At 33.7% G+C, this 23,317-nt stretch overlaps 3 protein-coding genes and 1 pseudogene across 6 annotated transcripts; 3 read left to right on the top strand and 1 right to left on the bottom strand.

The window, feature by feature from the left end:
* Window positions 1–9,682: 9,682 nt before the first annotated feature.
* LOC102612659 (ABC transporter B family member 15-like) lies at window positions 9,683–12,153 on the top strand (annotated as a pseudogene).
* LOC102609382 (probable inactive purple acid phosphatase 28) lies at window positions 11,753–16,797 on the bottom strand. 4 transcript variants are annotated; one of them, XR_008051917.1, is made up of 6 exons: window positions 16,524–16,797; window positions 16,275–16,422; window positions 15,252–15,679; window positions 14,422–14,884; window positions 12,712–12,910; window positions 11,753–12,509 (listed from the first exon to the last, which is right to left on the bottom strand). XR_008051917.1 is itself a non-coding variant. In XM_006474219.4 (5 exons), exons 1-4 carry the CDS (start codon window positions 16,719–16,721, stop codon window positions 14,432–14,434), a joined length of 1,227 nt encoding a protein of 408 aa, XP_006474282.1. In that variant the 5' UTR covers window positions 16,722–16,797; the 3' UTR covers window positions 11,753–12,910; window positions 14,422–14,431. The 4 variants fall into 4 exon arrangements, 1 of the variants encoding a protein (XP_006474282.1); XR_008051918.1 differs by having other exon boundaries at window positions 11,753–12,345; XR_001507815.3 differs by having other exon boundaries at window positions 11,753–12,121.
* On the top strand, window positions 12,425–13,023 carry LOC112497914 (putative multidrug resistance protein). Its single transcript, XM_025097438.1, has 2 exons — window positions 12,425–12,558; window positions 12,681–13,023. The coding sequence occupies exons 1-2, from the start codon at window positions 12,425–12,427 to the stop codon at window positions 13,021–13,023; spliced, it is 477 nt and encodes a 158-aa protein (XP_024953206.1).
* Window positions 16,798–17,314: 517 nt separating the features above from the next.
* On the top strand, window positions 17,315–19,416 carry LOC102612960 (protein At-4/1). The gene is made up of 9 exons (XM_006474582.4): window positions 17,315–17,395; window positions 17,476–17,581; window positions 17,668–17,723; window positions 17,878–17,955; window positions 18,038–18,111; window positions 18,205–18,338; window positions 18,446–18,541; window positions 18,838–18,993; window positions 19,084–19,416. Exons 1-8 carry the CDS (start codon window positions 17,333–17,335, stop codon window positions 18,984–18,986), a joined length of 756 nt encoding a protein of 251 aa, XP_006474645.1. The 5' UTR covers window positions 17,315–17,332; the 3' UTR covers window positions 18,987–18,993; window positions 19,084–19,416.
* Window positions 19,417–23,317: the final 3,901 nt, after the last annotated feature.

The raw sequence follows: 23,317 nt of genomic DNA, 5'->3' as shown, positions 1-23,317 counted from the left end.
GTGCTTTATTTCGGGGAACTATAATCATTTCGATACGATGACGTAATTGTGTGTACTGTGTAAAAAAATTTTTAATTGTGTAGATGATCAATGAAGTACTCAAAATTCAATATAGGTTTTTGGCCATAAAATAAGAACAATAATAATTTGTTGGAATCGATACAAAATTGATACAATTAATGTTGTCGTATGAATGCACGGTAATAAATGATAATACTCAAAATTTAATATAGGTCAATTATAAAATGAAAACTCTATATTTATTTATAAGATAAAGAATGCAGTAGTATGGATGGAAGTATAACATTTTAGAATCGATAGAAAATAAAACAACTAATTATGTTTATGTATGTGTAAGGAATCAGTAACCATATAAAAGATAGTGATAAACTAACAGACAAAAAAAAAAATACGTATTAAATTTTTTTATCTTTTAACTCATCCTTAATTTTAATATGATCAGAAATCTCTAATTGAAAATTCAATATCAATAATGTCATTTACTTGTATTTGTTTGATTTGATTAACTTAAATGATTTTTTTTTAATTGATTAATTTGATGATTCTGATTCATGGTAATCAATCAAAATTTTTGATATATTTCTTCCATGATATGACATGCCAACAGAAACTGATAATGAAAAGTAAAAATAAAAAGGAATAATATAAAAGGTAAAGGTGAAATATATTTGATTCTGTTTCTTTTGATTATTTGCAATTTTGATTGAGGAATAAGATCCACTTTTTCTTTTTCTTTTTTTCATTTTTCATTTTCATTTTTTGTACTAGATTTCATTTTCAACTTTGTCCCAGAGTCTTGGTTTTATCTTCCTCCTAGCCGACTTTAACTCTAGTACGCATCAACTAAACGTCAGAAAAAAGGACTTGAATGACGTCATATAATCATTTTTATTTTCGCTTCTTGAAAGAATCGCGGAGTTATGTATGTTATACATTTTTTTTTTTCATATTTAAACCATACGTATACTATTGATTCATGAAAATAATTCAACACTATGATGGACGGAGAAGACCATTAATGCAAAGAGACAAAGAGTAGTTTATAAACAACCCAAAATTTTATTTTGAATGCTATGCCAACATTGCATTTAAAATGAAATTAGTTAAGAAAATAATTGTATGAGCTCCATAATACTTTGATCTAATCAATCAATTTATTCCATGTAAGCTGTCAACCAAGTTCCTACAAAATATTTATACAATTATTTGTGTGGTTATATCATTATTACTATTTGTTTCCTTGTGTATATTTACTTGTATACAAAATATTTACCTTGTATATATCATTATTTGTGTGGTTGTAATCAGCTAACATCTTCAAGATCAATGTAAACAGATGATTTGGGATGAATGTTTTGGGATCCAATAATTTGAGAGGAGTAAAATTCAACAACCTAGCAATTTGGTCTTCGATTTTCTTCATATTTTGTTGACTGCATATATCGCTTGTCTTCTTGTCAATGTGAATGCAAAAGCCAATGGCAGCTGGTAGTTTTTCTTATTGATCACAATTAGTGATTGACAAAGACTTAAGTTTCCTTATTGATCACAATTAACGTTGTGATTGACTAAGACTTAAGTTTTAAAATCTCCCTGTTTGTTTCATATTTCAGCATAAAATATTACGGCTATCTGGCTTAGTAACAAGTGGATTTGACCAAGACCTGAATGGCCTCAGCCCTCAAGTCTGCATTCGATATCGCGTCTCTGTTTTATAATAACTCTATAACTAAATTGCATTTGTCTCCACTTCAAATTAATGTCCACATTTTATGTATATTTCAAACAAAAACTTGACTGGAATCTAGTAATAGTTGTTGCTATAATCCTATCGAATAGATCATGATTAATTTGTTAAGTTCATGAGAGAAAGATAATGAGTTGATAATTAAGATTGTGGAAGTAAGTAGTTTAATGCAGAAGTATATCGAACATCGAATTATTCGCATTTAAAAAAAAAATGCTTATTTTAATTTTTGAAAAAAGAAATTTCATAACATGTATGTTTAATTATTTGTTGCGACAATGGTACTTCTCGAGTAATGTTGAATCTCATGGTTTAAACACTGTCAATGATCAAATTTTATTAATCTTCCAATCATTTAATAGTATCTATGCTATAGGTAATGATACCGGTAAGCTGGTGTAATCAGACCCACCCTTCACTAATAAGATTTAAGGCATTATTTTTTTGTCCTTTTAATATTTAATTATCAATTAAATCGAATGAGCATATGAATTAGTGCGATTAAAATATAGAAAAGAAACAAACTTTAAATTATTTTATTTATTCCGACCAAATTAAGCATCATCATAAGTCTGTGAATTGATCCCATTCTTGTTCGTTGCTTTTTCTTTTTCTCTTTCCTTGACTATTTGTAATAAGAATTTTTTAATTCAGCACTCAAAAACACTTCTAATCGACGGTATATATCAAGTCTTCCTTTCGAAGAAAAGGCTTGGATATTAAACTTTTATTTTTTTTTTCTTCCGTAAAATTTGTATAAAGTTTTCAAGGTACGTAATGCTTTGTGTACCCCAGTGACATCATCGTTCAATTTCGTACTGACGTCATTGATCTTTCGTCCCCCCCACTTATCTTTTTGTCCATTAGCAGAATCAAAAGATAAGACTTTGAAATCTTGACGCGCAAAATGACAGCACAGGCAACTGTGTCTTTCCTTCAACCCATGACTCATTGTCATTTCCACTTGTTTTCATCAGGCGTTGTTTATAACATGTCTTAAACGATTTCTTTTAAACCCGTTTACATCAAGATTGCTTATTTTATCCCAATTCTATCAGCTAGTGCAAATTCAGGTCCACTTGTTTACATTTTTGGCTCTATTTATTGTGTGTTTTTAAAATGCTTTTTATCGCCACTTCGGCCAAGGCCGAAGTGGTGGGCTGCTGCCCTCACAAGCATTGTGAGGGCAGCGGTTCTAGCCCCCACAAAAGTATTGTGGGGGCTAAATGTTCTTTATATCCTTCTCCCTTGCGAAATGCAAGTGGAGTATAGACATTCTTTCCTGTGAGGAGTTATTTGTATAGGGCATGTACTTCATAAAATTCATTGTAATAATGTAAGTCCCAATCATGTATATCTGATTGTAAATATTAGTGTAATACCTCTGCTACAATAAGCAGTTGTTGTAAATATCTGTGTAATGCAGTAATCTGATGATTAATCAGTCTAAAAAAAAAAATGCTTTTTATCTTCAATTCCCACTCTCATCAAAGTCATTAGAGACTCACACAAAAAAAAAATTAATTTGCTCCCAATTCTATGCTACGTCGATTTAGGGTTTTTTTTTTTTAAATCTTAACAATAGTCAAAATTCTTTCTTTAATTTTCTCCTTTTGTAAAAGCAGGACTTCATTTCAATATTAATGCGGCCGGGATTCAAGTCCACGTGTCTACACTTGGCTTTGTTGTGACTTGTGAGACACACAAAATATGCTTTCAAGCATCAAGGAAATTAAAGCAAGATAGATTGATGATAGCTAACGATCAAAGTTGGCTGATTTTGGATGCTAGCGAAGAATGAGTTGTATGGTGGGGTCCCTCAAATTCTTGTTGGGTTTTTAAATGAATATTTTAGCTGCTCCAATTCCCTCAATCATGGGCAACGTATGATTTATGCTTTTCTACCATCCACAATATCAATTTAAAGCATCTAATTAGCTTAAATAAATATGTGTGTGTGCGTGTGTAAAGAATTAGATTCAATTTGATAAAATTCAAGAAAAAAGCGCTCGTAGAAAATAAGTGTGAACAAAAAACAGAAGGGAAAGTAAAAGTATGAGTTGAATTGAATTTGAATATTTTTTCAAAGAATCATAATTAAAAAGAGATAAAATTTCAGTCTTCAATCAATTGTTTACTCCAAGAACGTGATCGAGTTGGTAACAACATCAAATTCAATTCAACTCATACGTTTGCTTTCCTATCTGTTTCGCTGTTCATACTTATTTTCTACAAGCGCTTTTTCTTTGAATATCTTTTTAAAGAATCATAATTAAAAAGAGATAAAAATTCAGTCTTCAATTAATTGTTTAATGAACATTAAATTAATAATTGTTAGGTAAAAGCTCTTAAGGATATGATCAGGTTGGTAACAGCATCAAACTTATAGTAGTTGATGCTCGAATTTGAGTTTTAGGGGTAATAAAGAGAAAAAAAAAATTTATTTGAGCTTTGTCCACTCTCTTACTTTAAAAAAATGTTAGGTAAATATATATATATATATATATATATTTAACAGTTGATTTACTGTTTCAATAAAAAAATCAGTTCAACAGTCTCATTAATTGTTGAGATAAATTTGACAATCACCACAGAAAGTACGAACTAAATTCAAAGAGAGGAAACCTCGATTCAAATTTACTAAAAAAGTAGTGCATAAATAGTCAACAATAATTAATTTTTAAAATTGGCCCACCTAGTTGTCTTTGATTGATAGCCTCCATTGCAACAGTGTCGCATATGAAACTAAGAATCTGTCGCATGTGTCTCTCAACATCATTCAACTAATCATCATCAAATAACTCATCAATTCGTTTGTTACTCGGCCCCACCAAAAGATTCTAATTGCTTAATTTCAAGTAGCTGACGCGTTTCGCTGGTTGACTCAGCTGAATCCACGTGTGTTTACTGTGGGAAAATGAAAATATGAAACTGCTTTGAAACATCAGTCGTAACTCGTACGTAGTTGTCTCCTCGAACGCTAAATTTTTCTTCGTTGGCAACTGTGTTTTGTCATCTGTCCATCTATGGACAAATGCCAATGGAGCCATGGCCCATGGAGGTGTGTTTATAACTCGTGATCGTTTTATCATATAATCCTTTTTGTTGGATATAAGCGATATTTAAAAACACCAATGTTCCACATTTTAAGAGTTTGAATTATTACAAATTATAATTAAATAGTCAAATATCTATGTGTGCAGGTTCAAATTGAATTATAAAAACAATGCTACCATTACTATATACGGAAGCCATGCAAAAAATTGATCTTTAACATGATTTTTTTTCTTTTTATTTTTCTTTTTTTAAAAAAAGAAGCGTATTGTACAAAGAAGAAGAAGGGGAAAGTTAAGCTTGAGAAAAATGAACAAGGCTATGACATTAGATGATAGTAAGCAAAGTGACAGCTCAGCTAACAACCCAACATAAGTTGTCAAAATTTGTTACAACACATCGTATACATTGAGTTGAAGTTTAGCTAGTAATATCATTAGTTAGTTATGAATTAGTTACAATAATAATGCTTAAGAAATGTATATAAATTGTATGTGTTCATAATGTTTTGGTTAAGCAATAAAAATATAGACCTGGAAAATATTCTCTACGATATTTTCTCGGTAACCAAACAGCTCCATTTCCATTTATTTCATTTTTAAGCATGCCTTTGACCAAGTTACTAGATCAATTAAATTCTTATTGAATATTCATGGCGTTGTTCATTATCACTATTTATTTTTTATGTTCGCTAATATGATGTTTGTTGTTGTTGGTTGGCTATCACTGTTCCTACAAAATTTAAAATCATTTTTAACATGTAATTCAAACTCTGTTTAACTTTTTAACTACATATATGATTGTAATGATGATGATGATGACGGCGACTTTTTCACAGATACATGTAATAACGAATTAGATAAATAGTTAATTTATAATGGCGAATTCTTATACATAAATTATTGTATTCGTTTCACATTAATCCTTAACGCTATTGGTTGCAACGATAATTTTCTCTTGCAATTAAGCCGAATAAACTAAGGAACCCACCGACCACCGACCACCGACCACCGACGACTTGAATATAGCCACAGCCCACATGTCAACCTCTAAATTTGCGACACAAATTCTAACGTTAACATGTATTCCCATGGAAAATTCAAGGCCTAAAATGGTAATTTAAATCAAGTATTGAATTGTGACGCCTACTGTACATTATTAAAACCTATCGTTTTGTCACAATCAAAATTTTCTCGTCATAAAACGGCAAGCATCAAAGCTCTCTATTTATCCAAACACGTTTCCTGGTAAAAGGGTGTCATAAATTCGTTCTCTGTTGGTGGTGATAAGCATGTGCACACTTCCTTCTTCCACCACATAAAATTTGATCGCTAATAAGAAAATAATTAAAAAAGTTATATTATTATCACCGCACTGTGTTTGTTGTTGTTGTAAATGTTATTGCCGAAATAATTGTCATTCTTGACATAATTCAACATTGTCATAAAAGGTGGGACACACATGCATGTGACTCGTAATATCTACACGGCCAACCTTAATATTTGTTATCATAAATTGATCAGGGAATGCATATTTATCCTTTTTAGTGACATACGTACTATGACATCATAGGGACATAGACTTTGATGAATTGAATGCTTACCTCCATTTGATGACAAATATTATGACATCATAGGGACACAGACTTGAAAAATTGAATGCGATAATTTGTATTTGCTAGAAGGGAGGCCATAAGTTACGTTGAGCGTAACTTACGGGCCTCTCACAACAACAATTTTATTATTGAGATTAGATACTGTTGCTGTAAGGGGCGCAGGTTACATGGGTCTCTCACAACAATAGTTCTACTGGTGAAATCGAGTACTGTTGCTGTAAGGGATACAAGTTACACTCAACGTAACTTAGCGCTGGCCTTGCTAGAATTCATGACAGAGGGATATGAATTCAGTTACTGACAATTCATGGTACGGCTTTCAGGCTGCCATGAAAACTCAGATTCCATTGCACTGCCAAAGGATTGAGTCACAGGTTCGGCAGCATCTGTCGTGCCTTGTTCAAAATTAATAAAATAAAGGGCTTACCTGACTTTAACTTTCTCGTCTCCCTGGAACCTAGCGTGTTTACCATTTTTTTTTTTTTTTTTTTTGTGGCTTTTTGAGGGGTTCGGTCGGGTTTAAGTTCGGGACACATAAATCATTTTCGGAAAGGTCGAATATGTGGTTAGTAGCCGCAAGCCCAATTCACAATCTTATCTTATCGGACATGCTCAAGAATTTTAGAAACTGGGGTAGTTTTGTGAAATTATGGCGAAGATTAATAAGGACTTCACGTAATTTGCTCTCATTTTTTTTTTTTTTTTTGTAATTTCTTGGAGTGAGATTGACAATACAAATAATTAGTAGTTGAAAGTCCACTTCAAGAAATAACAAAAGAGGCAACAAATATTAACGGTTAGTTCCATAACTACGACAAGTTTGACGCATGTAAGTGGCCTCAATTGTGTTTCATTGTTGAACTAAACTAAGCCGGCCTTGATCCTTCAATGGCTGAAGCTTCAAGTAAATTAAACGATGCTTGTAGATAATTAGAGACGGACATATGGGTCCTCTACTTATATTGTGCATCTCGGTACTTGTCGTTTAATGATGTAGTGATACATGTACATTATGCATCAGGTATAAATGATTCAAATGTATCATTTTATTGTTGTATTTTTTATCAACCACTTATTAATAGAATCTAAAAGTGTTAGTTAAAGACAGAATGAATAGAAAATCTGAACCCACCAAAGCTAAAAAAATTTAAAGCTAAAAATATTAAGGGGAGAGTGAACATACGCCAAGATATAAAAAATCATGTAGTTTGGAATTCTTCACATCACTCGCAACATTATACCACAATTTTCTGCGCCAAGGCCACCGAACATGAGTGATACAAAAACATAAAGAAAGTAACACCTTCATATAAAGCCAATAGCATTAGCCTAATGCAGTGTATAAAATATTAAATTAATTAATTGTTAATCACTACGTATACTTTGTTGAAACTCTTTGTACAACAGCTTGGAAAAGAACACACATATAACAAAGCAAAGGATCCTTCTTCATTGCAAGAAAGCAGCAGCAGAAAGCAGGATTAGTAAGAAAATAGGATCACCTTGATGACAAAGAAAAAAATAAGAATGCGACCGGGCTCGTTAATAGTGGTCTGGAAGGACACAGATTTGACAGATTTGCTTCTAATGATGGTGGGGTTATTTTTGGTGATCAGTTGTTGATGGATCAGCCACGGCTGCAGTCATGCTTTGTTTCAGCAACCTGATGAATGGTTATGCGATAACTTCTTCTCTTACTCTTGAAGACATAAATAAGGCTTGTGATCATTTTGCAATTGACGTCACGTTGCTTTTTAATTCAGAGCTGACGTTTTAGAATGGAATCACTAGCCGTCATTCACAGGCTACCCGGTGATCGGCATGTGTCAACTGCAAAGTTGCAAAAATGAGTGTTGATGAAACAGTTAACTGTTGTCGGTACCTACCTTGGAAATTAAGCAAAAGCACAACCGTTACAAACATATCATCATATCAATTCAAACGTACTTCAACAGAACATTGAGTTACGGTAAAACTGACAAATTTATCTTAATCTATGTTGCTGTTGGCGTTGGTTCGGGAGGTATACTTATACTTTTTCCTCCTCCTGTTTTTTCAATTTTTTTTCTTAAATTAGGATACAACTGAGAATACATTTATTTATTTATTTGTTTGTACAAAAGGTAAGTAGGTGTTAATAAATCTCTTAAGAATATTACCAGAGACCAGAGTTTAACTCCTGCTCGAGTCCGGAAGAAATTTAGTTACCATATCATGTTATGTATAATAAGTTAATAAGAAAATGAGCATTCATTTCTGGTCTTAATTAACAGAAGGGTTCTGCTGGGCACGAACCATGCAGAGGCAAACAATTCGACTACGTAGAAAATATTCGAAAGCAGTTCTTCGTCAGGATGTTGGATTCTTTGATACAGATTACGGTGCAGCTTCCTTCACATCACAAGTTGTTTCCACTACTTCCAACGTTTCTCGCTAACCATGCAAGGCGTCCTCTCAGAGAAGGTCCCGTGTATTATTTTATCATTTAAGCCCCCTGTATTTTTACGTTTTATTAAATCAAAATACAATATGCAAAAACTGATTGCAAATTTCCTCATGAATGCGACAACGTTCATAACGGGACACCCCGCGGATTCGTACCTCAGTTGACGACTTGCCATTGTCGGCATTCCTGCATTCACCATGTTGATCGTCCCGGGCTTCGTATACGGGAAGCTTTTAGGCGGCGTAGGGGAGAAGATAGAGGCAGCCTACGCCATTGCAGAGGGGGATCGTGGAGCAGGTGGTGTCATCCATAAGAACTGTCTACTCCTGCTTTGGAGAGTGTTATAACCCTATTAATGTATTGAATCCAAAAAGAACTAATCAAAGCAAGCTAATCAAGAAAGAAACAGAAAAGAACTTGAACAGAGCACAATTCCAAGCACTCAACTTGTAAAAGGAAAAACTGCTCTTTTATTGATTTCTTTGAATCGAATTACAAGCTGATTCTATAGAGGAGATTACAAGGATCACAAAGAACCAATTAGCTCACTAAATGATCAAGAAATGAGAAAGATTACAACCCCATATCAGAGGCTAAAACACACGTATATATACTCTGGTATTTCTGGGAAATCATAACGAACTCATAACGAATTCTTGCCACATCAGCTTTAATATTTCAACTAGACCCCTCCAGCTGAAGTCGATCTGCACAATGCCCCCAGACTTCTTCAAATCTTCCATTTAAGCCCAACGACCATTAGTTGACCAGTAGCTTATTTCCTCACAGAGAGTATAGCATGATGAAGAGCTATAAGTTTGCATTGGAGCCAACTCTGAAGCTGGGGATAAAACAAGCTAGGATTGTCGAAAGGAATGGCAATGGGCAGCATTGGAGTCACATTTGCTGTTTGGGCTCTTCAAGGCTAGTAGGGTAGCGAAAGGTGGTGGTGTTTTTGTTGCTAGACTTTGTATCGTGTATACTTCAAACCCTTTCCTTATTATGCCAGAAAGCTTAATTTGTTATAAACTAAATTCTAGAAGGGAGGGACCTGCCTCTAAAAGGTGATGAATGTAATGATTCACCCCGCATGACAAAATTTTGTTGGATAGTCCTATCCTGTCAGTATAAGTTTTTTTTTTTTTCTCTCTCTCTCCCCCTCCGCTGGATATAGAAGAATATCATCATATCGTTCATTTTAAAATTAACCAATCATGAAGGTGGTTAGATCAGTACAATAAGAGTCATAACTCTATCGGATTGTGCCATAAAGATATGTCTCATGATATAAGACTATTTGTTTGGCTAGAGTTAGATTTTAGAAAATATTAACAACTTTTTGTGGAATTATCCCTAAATCTAATTGTGATTTGATCTTGCAGCTCTCATGGTGGTGCTTTAAGCAATGTGAAGTACTTCACTGAAGCAAATGCTGCAGCTTCGAGCATATCTGAGATGATTTATAGAGTTCCAAATATTGGCTCTGACGATAAACAAGGAAAAATTCTGTCGGATGTTGAAGGTGATTTGGAAATTAAATACATAGATTTTGCATATCCTTCAAAAGCAGAAAGCGTGGTGTTGAGAAATTTCAATCTCGGAGACGGAGTAATGGCGAGCCAAACTGTTGGGTTAGTGGGCAAATCTGGGTCAGGAAAGTCAACTGTTATTAATTTGCTAGAAAGATTCTATGACCCTCTTACAGGAGAAATCCTCTTAGATATGTGTTGACATAAAGAGTCTTCAGGTGAAATGGTTAAGGAGTCAAATGGGCATTGCTAGCCAAGAGCCTATAAACTTTGCAACCTCAATCAAAGAAAATATTCTATTTGGGAAAGAGGAAGCTTCAATGGAAGAAGTTATTAGCGCAGCTAAAGCAGCCAATGCGCACAATTTCATCAATCAACTACCCAATGGATATGACACTTCGGTGAGCCTTAACCCCAGCAAGTGCTTGCTTCCATACTATGCATTAATGTTACCATACAATCTTAATCTTTATCACCTCCCTGTTCTATATGGTAAGTCTTGCTACTACTATGACCGATGAAAAAAGTCATTGCACAACTCTACAGGGATGTGTTTTGTGTTCTTCAGGTAGGGCAATTGGGGATTCAGATGTCAGAGGAGCAGAAACAAAGGACTTCCATTTCAAGGGCATTGTTAAGGGGCCCCAAACTCCGGCTGCATGATGAAGCCACAAGTGCACTGGATTCACATTCTGAAAAGCTTAGGTATGCGAAGTTCCAGTCATGACGGGAAAACCGATAAGTTGCAAGAAGATCACAATGTTTCCCCATCAGTCAGGCACCTTATGGGTAATGATGGCCCCCAGGTGGAAGCCGGCACTACTAGGCTGCGTTGGTGGTCTATGCGATGGATCGATTCAGCCTCCGTGTTGTTTCTGCTTGGGGGGAATCTTATCACTTATCTGTCTATTTCACAGACGATCACAGAGATATTAAATCACAAACCAGAATCTACAGCTTTGCATTTTTATCTTTTGCTGTCTCTGTTTTCATCACGAATGTGTTTCAGCATTATTACTTTGGAATAATGGGAGGGAGGCTGACGACAAGGGTCAGAAAGACACTCTTTGGCAAGATCTTAACATTTGAGGTTGAATGGTTTGATCAAGAGGACAGTGGTGGAGCTATATGTGCAAGGTTGGCTACAGATGCGACAAGGGTTAAGACTCTTGTAGCTGATTACCTGTCACTGTTAGCTCAGAATGTCTCATCGGCAATTTTAGCTGTTGTTTTGGGGCTGGTTTTATCATGGACACTTGCACTCGTAGCCATTTATATGCAGCCATTGATTATTAGGGTGTTCTATACTAAAGCAATAATGATGAAGATGTCTGAGAAAGTAGTGAAAGCACAGAGCAAGAGCAGTGGATTAGCAAGTGAGGCTGTTGGCAACCACAGCATCATTACAGCATTTGATTTACAAAAGATTCTGAAACTTCATAAGCATACAGAGATAAGCCCCAAAAAAGAAAGCCAGAAGCAATCCTGGTATGCAGGGCTCGGATTATTTCAGGCAGTTCCTGATGGCAGCCAATGCAGCCCTAATTTACTGGTATGGTGGGAAACTATTATTCCAAAAACAGATAACATACTAAACCTCTTCCAAACATTCAAAATCCTGGTATCAATTGGGATGATCATAGCGCTGACAGGAAGCAGGACATCAGACTTCAATCGGAGCCAGTGCATTAAAGATGGTTCTTATGATTCTGAAAAGAAACATCAAAATGGATCCAGATGATTCTGATGGCATCAACCCAGAGAAGATCGAGAGAAATATAGAGTTTAAAGAGGTTGATTTCTTCTATCCAACAAGATCAAGACAGATGTTCTTGAAGCATCTAAATCTAAAAGTTGACACTGGGAAAGTTGTTGCTCTAGTTGGTAAAAGTGGGGCTGGAAAGTCCACCATCATCAGATTGATAGAGAGATTCTGTGACCCAGCAAATGGATGAGTGGAAGTTTATGGACTTGACATCAAGCGTTACAATCTAAAGGCTCTAAGGTCACATATGGCATTGGTAAATCAAGAACCCACCATTTTTGCAGGAACAATCCATGACATCATTCCATATAGAATGGAGAATGCATTTGAAGCTGCAATAATTGAAACAGCAACAATTGCAAATGCACATGATTTCATAAGGTTTGGTACTGCAAAAGTACCATGTCCTAGAAACACAATTAGGATTTATTTTCTTTGGTTAAATTAAATTAGCTTATCATTCTCTTGATCTAATATTCACCTGTATAATTAAATTTGACAAGCGGCTCTATGAAGGATGGATATGCAACTTACTGTGGAGAAACAGTTGTGCAGTTATCAGGTGGTCAAAAGCAAAGGATAGCACTTGCTCGAGCCATCTTACAAAGTCCAGCTACATTGCCTTTGGATGAGGCAGCGAGTGCACTGGATGTTAATTCTGAAAATCTTGTTCAAAATGCTCTTGAGAAGACTATGGTTGGCAGGACTTGTGTAGCTGTGGCTCATCGACTATCTACGGTTCAAAAATCAAATAAAATAACAGTTATTGAAAATGGAAGAAGGATTATCGAACTCACAGTGAGCTTCTTGCCAAAGGAGAAAAGAGTGCACATTTCTCACTTGTAAAATCTGAACAAATTGCCAACATGAAATAGCTATATATAACCAATGCTTGTTCTGGCTGAACACAAGACTCTTATCAGCTCTCATTTCACAGCTCTATTCTTCTTTTGCCCCTGATTGGTTTCAAATTTCTTGTGATTATTGTAGTTTTCACTTTAGTTAATTTTGCGAAATGATCCAATCAGGATCTCCCCAACTATTTTTCTATACCAAGGGTGGTTTTTCATTTTGATATCTGGCTCTATCTAGATGCTAGATTTTACAAGAGATTTTACTACCACACAGAAACTGAGAAACAATAATCATTTGGCCTAGCCTTAAAAAAAAAAAAAAAAAAAAAAGACGCGATAATTGTCTCTCAAAATCGTGGCATCCCTTTTGGGAAGGTCTAAAACCTCCAACATTCAAATAATCCAATCTTTCATCTAAGAAAAACTTGAAAATCATGCTTGAGGACGGTATACCTTGATACAATTCAAGAATACAAACTTCATTATGTCTTATTAATTTTAAAATAATTATTACATACTTTTTTTCCTTCTGCATTTTAATTATGAATTTATGATGTACTCTGCACTATGAAAAATTCTTGTATATAAGTTACTTTTCCATTTCATTAAATCTAATTTATTTTCAATATTTTGGACTAAACAATTTTAAAGGGAAATTTACCAATATCCCCTCACCTGAGAACAAAATGATTTTCTTTGATCAACAAAATAATCTTTTGACTTACTTTTTCCAGCATTATTGGAAAACCTAGAAAACAATGGCTAGACCCATATCCTTCCTTGAATAATTTTTCCTCAACTATTTTGTTACCTCCTCGAACATAAAAGATTTCCTACCATTAGTATTAAACCCAAATAGATTACATAAAAACAATATTTTATCATAGATAATGCAATAATATCTAACAATATTCACGTTTTTTCACACATGCACAGTTATCCGTTAGGTTGACCAACTATTGAATTTTGAGAATGATCTGGGAAAGTCAAGTACTTATCAAGGACCCCATTTCCACAGAATTTTCTTTCTTAAATTAAATCCAACCACTGTCATGCACCTTTAAATAAACCATATGCCAACTCCTAGTTATTTTATTTCCTCAATGAATTGGATCATTTTAGGACAGTTTCTTCAATGCTTGACCATCAAACTAATGAACTGGAATATTTATTTTACTGTCCGGATGATCAAAACAAACATATAGCTTGATGCCCCTTATGAAAGATCATAAATTTGTAAAATCAAAAAAGAAAACTTTATTTTTCATATTTACCTGTAATTAATACCTTGGATTACAAGGAAGAATAGGATGGATCTTGTCAAAGTACTAATGACAACAATAACACTGCAAAAAGGATTTACACAATGACCATGAGAGTTATGGTATACCTGCAGTCAATTATCTTGACGGACACATTTCCCAAAGAACTTGTTCATCGATCTTGCTTAGCCTTTGATCATCGAGACGCTTCCATGTTTTGATCATCTCCACTTCCATCCATCCATTCTCACCCTTTCCGGCTTCTGCTAATATAATCCTTGCTCTCCTGGGCCAACCAGCCTTTCCATAACCATGATATCCAATGCCTCCACCATAGCAAAACCATATACCGTTCAGATTCCCACAAAAGTCATTGGTGTGATCATGGCCTACAAAGACAGCCTTGATGTCTCCGAGGGAAACAAGGGTCTGCAGGACTCCGGAGTTAACTCTTGAACAAGCTACAGCCTCCTGAAACTGACCTACAATGTTTTGGTAGTATAGCTGTGGAGTTTCTGGAATTGGAATATGGAAAAATGCTAGTCCTGGTAGCTGAGCCCCTACCTTGCGGTTGGAATCCTGCTTTTGGCCCTGTGTGTGACCTGCAACATGTTAATAAAACCTAAATCTACAAAACCTCCCCTATAGATTATGAAAAACATTTTAAGTTTTGTGGGATTATATAATAATATTTTTTTTAAAATACAGTAATATTTGGCTGTGTTTTTGCATAGTATGAATGGCAAGAATTTTGGAACCAGAATACAATGGTCCCATAGAAAGAACAATTCCCAAAAACCTTTCTCAACTTTTTTTATTTTTTTCAAAAAACAATTCTTCAAGAACTTCATTGACAGTAATTTAAAATGGAACTGATAAAATGCAACAATATGCATCCCTGATACAATTAAATTGAAACATGTCGTAACTGCAACAACACATTTCAGTTTGCCATTACCTGCAATGCCTCAGAAACTCTATGTAGCCAATGAAGTTGAGATTCCTTAATATATCCATAAGTTCGAACTCCTCGAACAGTCTCCCTGTCTCCACTATCGAGGAAGAAAAGATTGAGGATGCTGCTGTTTGCCAAATGAGAACCAGGAGGACCATATACTCTCATATCATAGTTCCCAAAGCCATCAATCTTTTCCATCACCCCTCCCTTGGCAAGATTTGAGGGGTCTTCAGCTGGTGGATTAACTTGTGCCACTGAATAATCCATAAGGGATATAAAATACATCAATTCTTCACGATCCATCGTAGACTCTTGGTCGTGGTTTCCCAAAACTGCTGCCCATGGAAGTCCCAATTCCATAGCGGGCCCAAATGCTTGAATCATAGATTCAGCAGCATCCGTCGTACTTGACCCAAATATATTATCCCCTGATTAATTGAAATGAAAAATAGAGGCAATGTATAGACAGTGTATCATTATTCTTTCACACTACATTATAGCTTTACTGTGAATGCAGTCAGCAAGTATTAAGAGCAAAGAAAGTACGAAGAATAATAATAATAATCTAATTACATTAAGCAAGACCGATAAAAAGGAGAAATCAAATCTTATTTAAGTGACTCATCACACACACCCTCATGATATTCGTAGATCCATTGACTTATTAAGACCCAGCAGAGCAAGCGTGCTGCTAGTAACTTTCTCAACTGCCATGGAAGATTAGGCACAAAACAGCCACTCAACATAGAAATTATTTTGTTAGTGCCATGCAATCAGGTCTTAAACTCAATCCAAACAGCAATAATTTCCTAAACTTGCTAGCATTTAGAGGTGTCAGTTTTTTCAAAGATTCATTGGGACCAAAATTTACAAATTTTCTCAATAAAGCCTTCCAAGCAAGCATTTCCCACGAACACAAACAGCAGGGAAAAAAATCATGTAAAAGAAAAAGAAAAAAACAAAAGGTCAACGTCTGAGCATACACTCATAATTCATATGCATTATATAGCATGATAATAGTACCGGTGAAAGCAATAAAATCAGGCTTTTCGGCTTCAATAATCCTCTTAAGAAAGCGAGTCGTGTTGAGATCAGAGCAATACTTGAACTCAGTCGCCGTCACGTCTCTGCACCGAGTCACCTTCCCCATTCCATAATGCATATCAGCCACCTGCTTCACATGAAACTCACAACATCATAAAAAATAAAAGTAATAGCAAATTTGATTAGTGCCCATTAGCTCCAGATGGAGCAACCTAAAGCTAAACGAACCTGAAGAATTTTGAAGGTGCCATCGTATCGAAAACGAAGAGGAAGATCTGGGTACTTCTTGAGGTGGATTTTGTCGTGGCTTATTTGTAATTTCTGTAAAATTTGTTTGTCAACGAAGAAAATGATTGCGTATATTAACGTAATGTAAAGCAAAGAGTGTTTCCAATTCCATTTTGCAGAGATAGATTCCATTTTCATTTTTCACACTTTGAGAATTATTTCGGACGCACAACTAACTTATTACTGTGCTTGTTAAAGTCGTTTTTATTTATATCGAGCCTTCGTTCTTGTTTGAAACTGCCACCGTGGCAGCCGTAATTTTCAATATCGTATATTCGTATTGTAGCGTTTAAGTGATACATAAACGATTATAAAGTTATAACAACTGGTTGAGAAGGAATTTTTGCTTTGTTTTATTTTTTAATTATTTAGTAGTAGACTCGGGTTTATAATAATAAAAGTGAGTTTTATAGCAAAATAATGAAATTTCTTACTATTTTTGAAAATTTTATTAATTTAATGTAAATCAATAGAATGTTCTTGAATTTTAATTAGAAAAAGGGAATATCAATAAAATAAAATTTATTTTTTAAAAAGAGCAAAGGGACACTTACGAGAACATGGGGGTAATTGAAGATTAGAAGAAGCCCAGATAAAAAGAAAATCTGTAGCCCAGAGCCAGAGGTCCAAATATTCATATTCGCTTTATGGGCCTCGAGGCTGTGTGTGTGTGTGTTTGTGTATTTCGAAAAAGGGCTACAAATAAATAAATAGAGTAGAGTACTTGAAATTTGAAAAAGGGACAGAAAATGGCGGCAACAAGTGACGAAGGAATGGAATCGCTACTCTCCGATTTCGATCAGATCCACGAGGTAACTTTTTCATCTTTTCCTACACTTTCTCGGAAACCAAACAAGGATTTACTTATCACTTTCCTATTCATCAAATTCAGGATTTCAAACGCGCCATTTCTGAAGTTCAATTGCTGAGATCGAGTTGTAATGCTGAAACCAAGAGAAGAGAAGCTCTTGAAATCACTTGCAATACCCTCAAAAAAGGTTTATTTGTCTATTTATTTGTTGCATTCAATTAAAAAAACTCAAACCTAAAACGTCAGTTTTTTTCTGCAATTTGTGTTTTCCAGAAAATGAGCGAGCGAGAAATAGTTATACGGAATCTTTAGAGAATCTGGCGGATCAGGTTTATAATTTAAATTCCGTTTTTGTTATTAAGAGTTTTTAGTGGAAAATTCCTTGATTTTATAGAAAATGAAGTAGATGATCGACGAAAGAACCAATTTTTTTTTTAAAGTCCTAAATTTTAATTATGTAACTCTAAAGTGAATTGAATGCAGCTTGAACGAAAAGCAAAGTGCCAGAGCTTGAAAGAGGAACTGAAGCGAGTAAATGACGAACATCTCAGCAAAGAATATGTGAGTTTGATTGGAGGCTCCCAGTCCCACAGTTTTTCGAGTCTAATTTGAATTAACTAAGAACTTGGAAGTGATTGAGCAGGAGCTTAGGAAGGTCATTGATTCGATGAAGCAAGATTATGCAGCAAAGGCCAGAGACTTTGAGGATCAAATCAGGTAATAAAATACATAGGATACAACTTACTATTGCATTGCTCAAGTATGTAGCATTCATAAGTTCTAAGAGCATGAAATTTTTGCATTTGTTAGAAGCTTAATGCTTGAAAAAGCGACAAACGAAGCAACGATAAGTAACCTCCACCAAGATTTAGCAGCTCATAAAATGCATATGCAAACTCTGGCAAAAAGGTTGGATCAAGTCAAGTTTGATGTGGAAATGAAATGTGAGGTCTTGCTTTTTGTTGTGAATTAGTGACTTTCTGTACCAGATTTTATTAATTTGCTGTAGGAAGCTATAGGATATGTTTGCTAATTATATATATTGTGACAGATAATCTTGAAATTCAGGATTTGAAGGACTGTCTATTGCTTGAACAGGAAGAGAAAAATGAGTTGAACAAGAGAGTCCAGGACTTGGAAAAGGAATGTATGTTCTTTTATCCATGTCTTTTTGGTGATTGTTTAGTCTATCAAACCAAAACTATTGGGATTTCAGTTTAAGTGAACTTCATATTTAAGTATGTATTGATGCTGGGTACTTGCTTAATTAGCTCTGAAATGCCAACCGAAAAAACATATCATATAAACATATATATCCTTGTTAATTGAACCCCTGGTGGAGCCATTTTGAGGGCTTGGCTTGAATAGGATTTGACTGTTATTGGACTTCAGGGTCATGTTATGAGAATTTTGTAACTTCTGGTGTGTATATATGTATTGCAGTATTGATGAACAGAACAAAGATGGCTGAGCATAATCGAGATTTGACTTCTGTTCGGAGTGTTGAAACGCTAAAGTTGAAGATAATGAAACTAAGGAAGGAGAACGAGATCCTTAAAAGGAAACTTAATTCTTCTTCCCAAGAGGGATAGACCACTGGTATGCGAAACTCTAAATATTATCAATTTGATTTGTAGACTTAATTTCATACAGTAGATTGCAATTGAAGCTTCCTTTATTTGGATTTAGGATCGCTGATGCTTACATAATTTCACACACACCACTGAGCAATGTTGTGAAGTCGGGGCATACACCTTCCAGTGTATACAGTTTCTCAACAGAACGCCTTTCAGAACAACTTATGACAGTTTCCTTTGGCAATGAGTTAAGTAAAATCATAGATGCATACCGAGTCTTTGATTATGTCAAACTGGAGAGTCAATTTTCACCAGGTTGAATCTTGATCTGTTCAGCTTTCCAATGACCCAAAATTGAAATCAAAGATCATTGTTCAATGAACATGAACTAGCTCTAGAATCTTGATGCTGAAATCAAGTACAAAATATAGCTGATAGGCTTATAACTTAGTAAAATGACCAAAACTGTCTTTTTATTTGGTGAAAGTAACCATTTTTCTCTTCATGTTTTAAAATCCGTAGGAAAATCCTCTCATGCAACAATTTATAAAAAAAAATTATTGCACTAACTTTTCAGGATATTAATAATAACCTGGTTTAAATATCATTGTTTCTAATTGCAATAAATTAAATTCAATAATATTTGCATAACATTTACATATGACAGCATCTTTGTGGTCAAAAATTAAATTGCTATTAAATTTGAATCAAACTATCAAATTGTTGATTTAAAAAAAAATCAAATTATTAAGTTGAATTAAATTAGAATAATTCTTTTGAATATTGGGTAATGCTAAGTTACATACATGTACCTTACAACCCTCTCACATGAATAGTGTATGAATACTATTCATGTGAGAGGGTTGTAAGATACATGCATGTAACTTAGAGAAATCCTTGAATATTTATCATGGTCTTGTTGCTCCACGTAGCACTTGAGATATATATATAGAGAGAGAGAGTGAGAGAGTTAACTTAAGGCCCTTTGAGAATTTAAGAAATAACATAAGGCCTTTGAGATGGCCACGTCCTCCAAATATTATCATCTTTCTCGATGATTCTCCAAAATAAAGTATAAAATTGGTATAGTTAAGTGCTTTTTTTATGCGAGGAATTGAACACGCTGACAGTACCAAGGAAGACAGTTCAATAATTCTTTTGTTTGCTTAAATAGTTAACCTTTTCTCTCTCTCCCTCTGTACACACACACATGCATACATACACGTAGCTTTTATTTAATGAGAACATCTTCACTTTCTTAGAATGAGAATGTCATTAAAATATTAAAAGATACATATTTCAATACATTCAAGATTGTATTTTTTTTTCATTAGTGAATTGAAATTCGTGTTGTTTTATGTATTAGTACATTGAAATCTGTATTTTATATATATTAGTGCATTGAAATATGTGTTTTCTATCTATTAGTGACATTCTTACTTTATTAAAATGAAAATATTTTTATTAGAGAAAAGTTATGTATGTGTATATATAGTTGTTATCTTGTGAGACTCTTGTACTTTATTAAAGAATGAGAATGCTATTATATCATGTAGTGTATTAATATACAAAATAAAGTGTGAGAACCCTCATTGAAATACACACACATGTATATCTGTGAGCGTGTGGGGGCTAAATGTTCTTTAAATGTTCTTTATATTTAAAAATCCTTCTCTCTTGCGAAATGCAAGTGGAGTATGGACATCTCTCTCCTGTGAGGGGTTATTTGTCTGGGCATATACTTCATAGAATTCATTGTAATAATGTAAGTCCCAATTATGTATATCTGATTATAAATATCAGTGTAATATCTCTGCTACAATAAGCAATTGTTGTAAATATCTGTGTAATGCAGTAACCTGATGATTAATCAGTATTCAAAAAAAAAAAAAAATAGACGAGTGGAGAAATTTTACTTAGCTGTAAGTGCTATTAAATATTAATTAAGGAGATCCCTCATAACAAAATTCCATAACGGTCATCATTTATCATCATTTTGTATAGTATAATAATATCTTAAATTTTTGTATAGTATAATAATATCCTAAATGCTGAATTTTCACAGTTTAATTTGTGATTTTCAATTGCCATGATTTCTTATTGCATTAATACTATTCTACTTTCATTTACAGAAAGCTAATTGTTAAAGTATTTAATAAACACTTGTTATTATAGTTTAGAAGTTAAATTAATTTTTATTTCATTCTTTTATGATAAAAAAAAAACTCATTACATCTTTGTTGTAGTTTGGAAATTAAATTATTTTTATCCCCAAACTTTTATTATGAAAATTTATTACATCTTTACTATATTTATAAAAATTATTATTTAAGAACTATAATTATTATACAGTATCAATTTTTACACACATACATACATATGTATATGCGTATGTGTATAAATTCACGTCACATCACATCAATATAAAAAAGGCCCTAAGATTCTCTTTTTTTTAAAAAAAAAAAAAAGGTGTGAGAGTGAACAAAGTCCAAAATGATTTTTTAATTTCTACCTCTCCCGAATTTGAACTTAAGTAATCAATTAAATAAAAGTACATAAAAATCCCTTGATATTTTATTTTATTTAAAAAGATAGGACAATCAAATTTTTAATTTCCTAATCTTCCTAAACCTCGAAATCAAATGGCGATTCAAAAAAAATTATTTAAGAACTCTTCGGTGATGTAGCTCTGGGGACAAAAGGGCCTAAATAAGTTGTTGGCGAACATTTCATTAATTTGATAATGAACAATAATTGAATTTTAAAACGAGAAATTAGCAGTTGCAGCCTATTCAACTGCTATCTGCGCCGACCGTTAAGCGTAGATGTGGGGTCCCACTATACGCGGCTTGTACACGGGGAGGAAGGCAAATTAGATTTAGGAAAAGTTGGACGAAATTATTGCTTATTATACAAATTTGGATCACCATCATAATTCCATCACTAGTGTCGATCATTACCATGTTTTTTTAAGAATAATAGCAAGTACTAGGAACACGACGAGTCTCCCTAAATTATTTGATAATTATAGATTCAATCATGGGATATTAAATATTAGGTTATGATTATATTGGACTTAATCAATGGTGGAGCACAAATTTCAGCCACACACGCAAAGTGATAAATAATAAAAAAAAATCATTATAATTTTGATATGTGGTTATGAAGGAGTGTTCTACTTTAGAACGATTTCAACATACCCGAACCTTAAATATAATAATGCTCTATTTATTTTATTGAAATAGTTAGTATGCGTCATAGAAAGATATAGAGCTCTAAATCTTACGAACGAGACAAATGATGTGTCATTATTTAACATGTTCAAGTAAGAGTTAATTATTAGGTTTTATCATTTGCAATCCAAATTATAAAATTTTATTTCTGACATATCAGTTGATATGAAAATTAAGTATCCTAATTGAATAAGCACAACATCACACATATAATTGACATTAAATATTGACAACTATTCTTTTATATTTTTGTAAATTTAATATTCCATAGGTTCTCTTGCTAGTCAACCCTATCATGTATAATTTTAAATTTTGCTAATTAAATCCTAAGGTTTTAATTGATGGCTTTGACTTGTTCTTATACAGTTTATTTTTTAGAATGATATAACAAAAAATAATTATCTAGAGCACAATTGATGATCCTAAGATTTCCACTCCATGGCCCATGACTTGAAAATTTATACATTTAATCTTCATACACGTATCATGCATGATTTATCTGTAATAATGATCTCGATCCCTTTTTAAAGGGGAAGGAATATTTCAACTTAAATTTTTAACTTAAATCTAGACATCAATGCCTAATTATTTATTGAACTCAATCCAAGGGCTGAGATATTTGCTTCTCTAACATTAAAGTTCTATTAAAAATAACTCAAAATTTTAAAAATAAAAAGCTCGTATGCCACATTAAACTTAAAGAGAGAGAGAGAACTTCATATGCTTCTTTTTCAGCGGATATAATTACCAATAACAAATTTTCTCTGTGTAAATCTTTTCTGAAATTCTTATCAAACACCTACAACTTTTTCAAGAGCTGTAGAATAGAATAAAAAGTCTAGCAAGCCTCAAGCCACATCCGATGTCTAACCGAAGTGTAGCTCAAATTTTATATAATGTCGCACTTAATTGATAATAATGAAATACACCTACTGTCAAATTCCTTGGTATAAAATTTACCACATATGTAGTTAAAGATACGGAGCATCGAATTCTTTGTAGAAGCATACAATTCATATCACTTAGTATTTCAAAGTATTTTTAAACTTGTATCAAAATCAATTTTTGCTGTCAACCAGAGAAATTAAATCTGGCAACATCAATCAATAAACC

The sequence above is a fragment of the Citrus sinensis genome, chromosome 9, assembly GCF_022201045.2.
Source record: "Citrus sinensis cultivar Valencia sweet orange chromosome 9, DVS_A1.0, whole genome shotgun sequence".
Lineage (NCBI taxonomy): Eukaryota > Viridiplantae > Streptophyta > Magnoliopsida > Sapindales > Rutaceae > Citrus > Citrus sinensis.
This window is presented reverse-complemented; position numbering and strand designations above follow the sequence as displayed.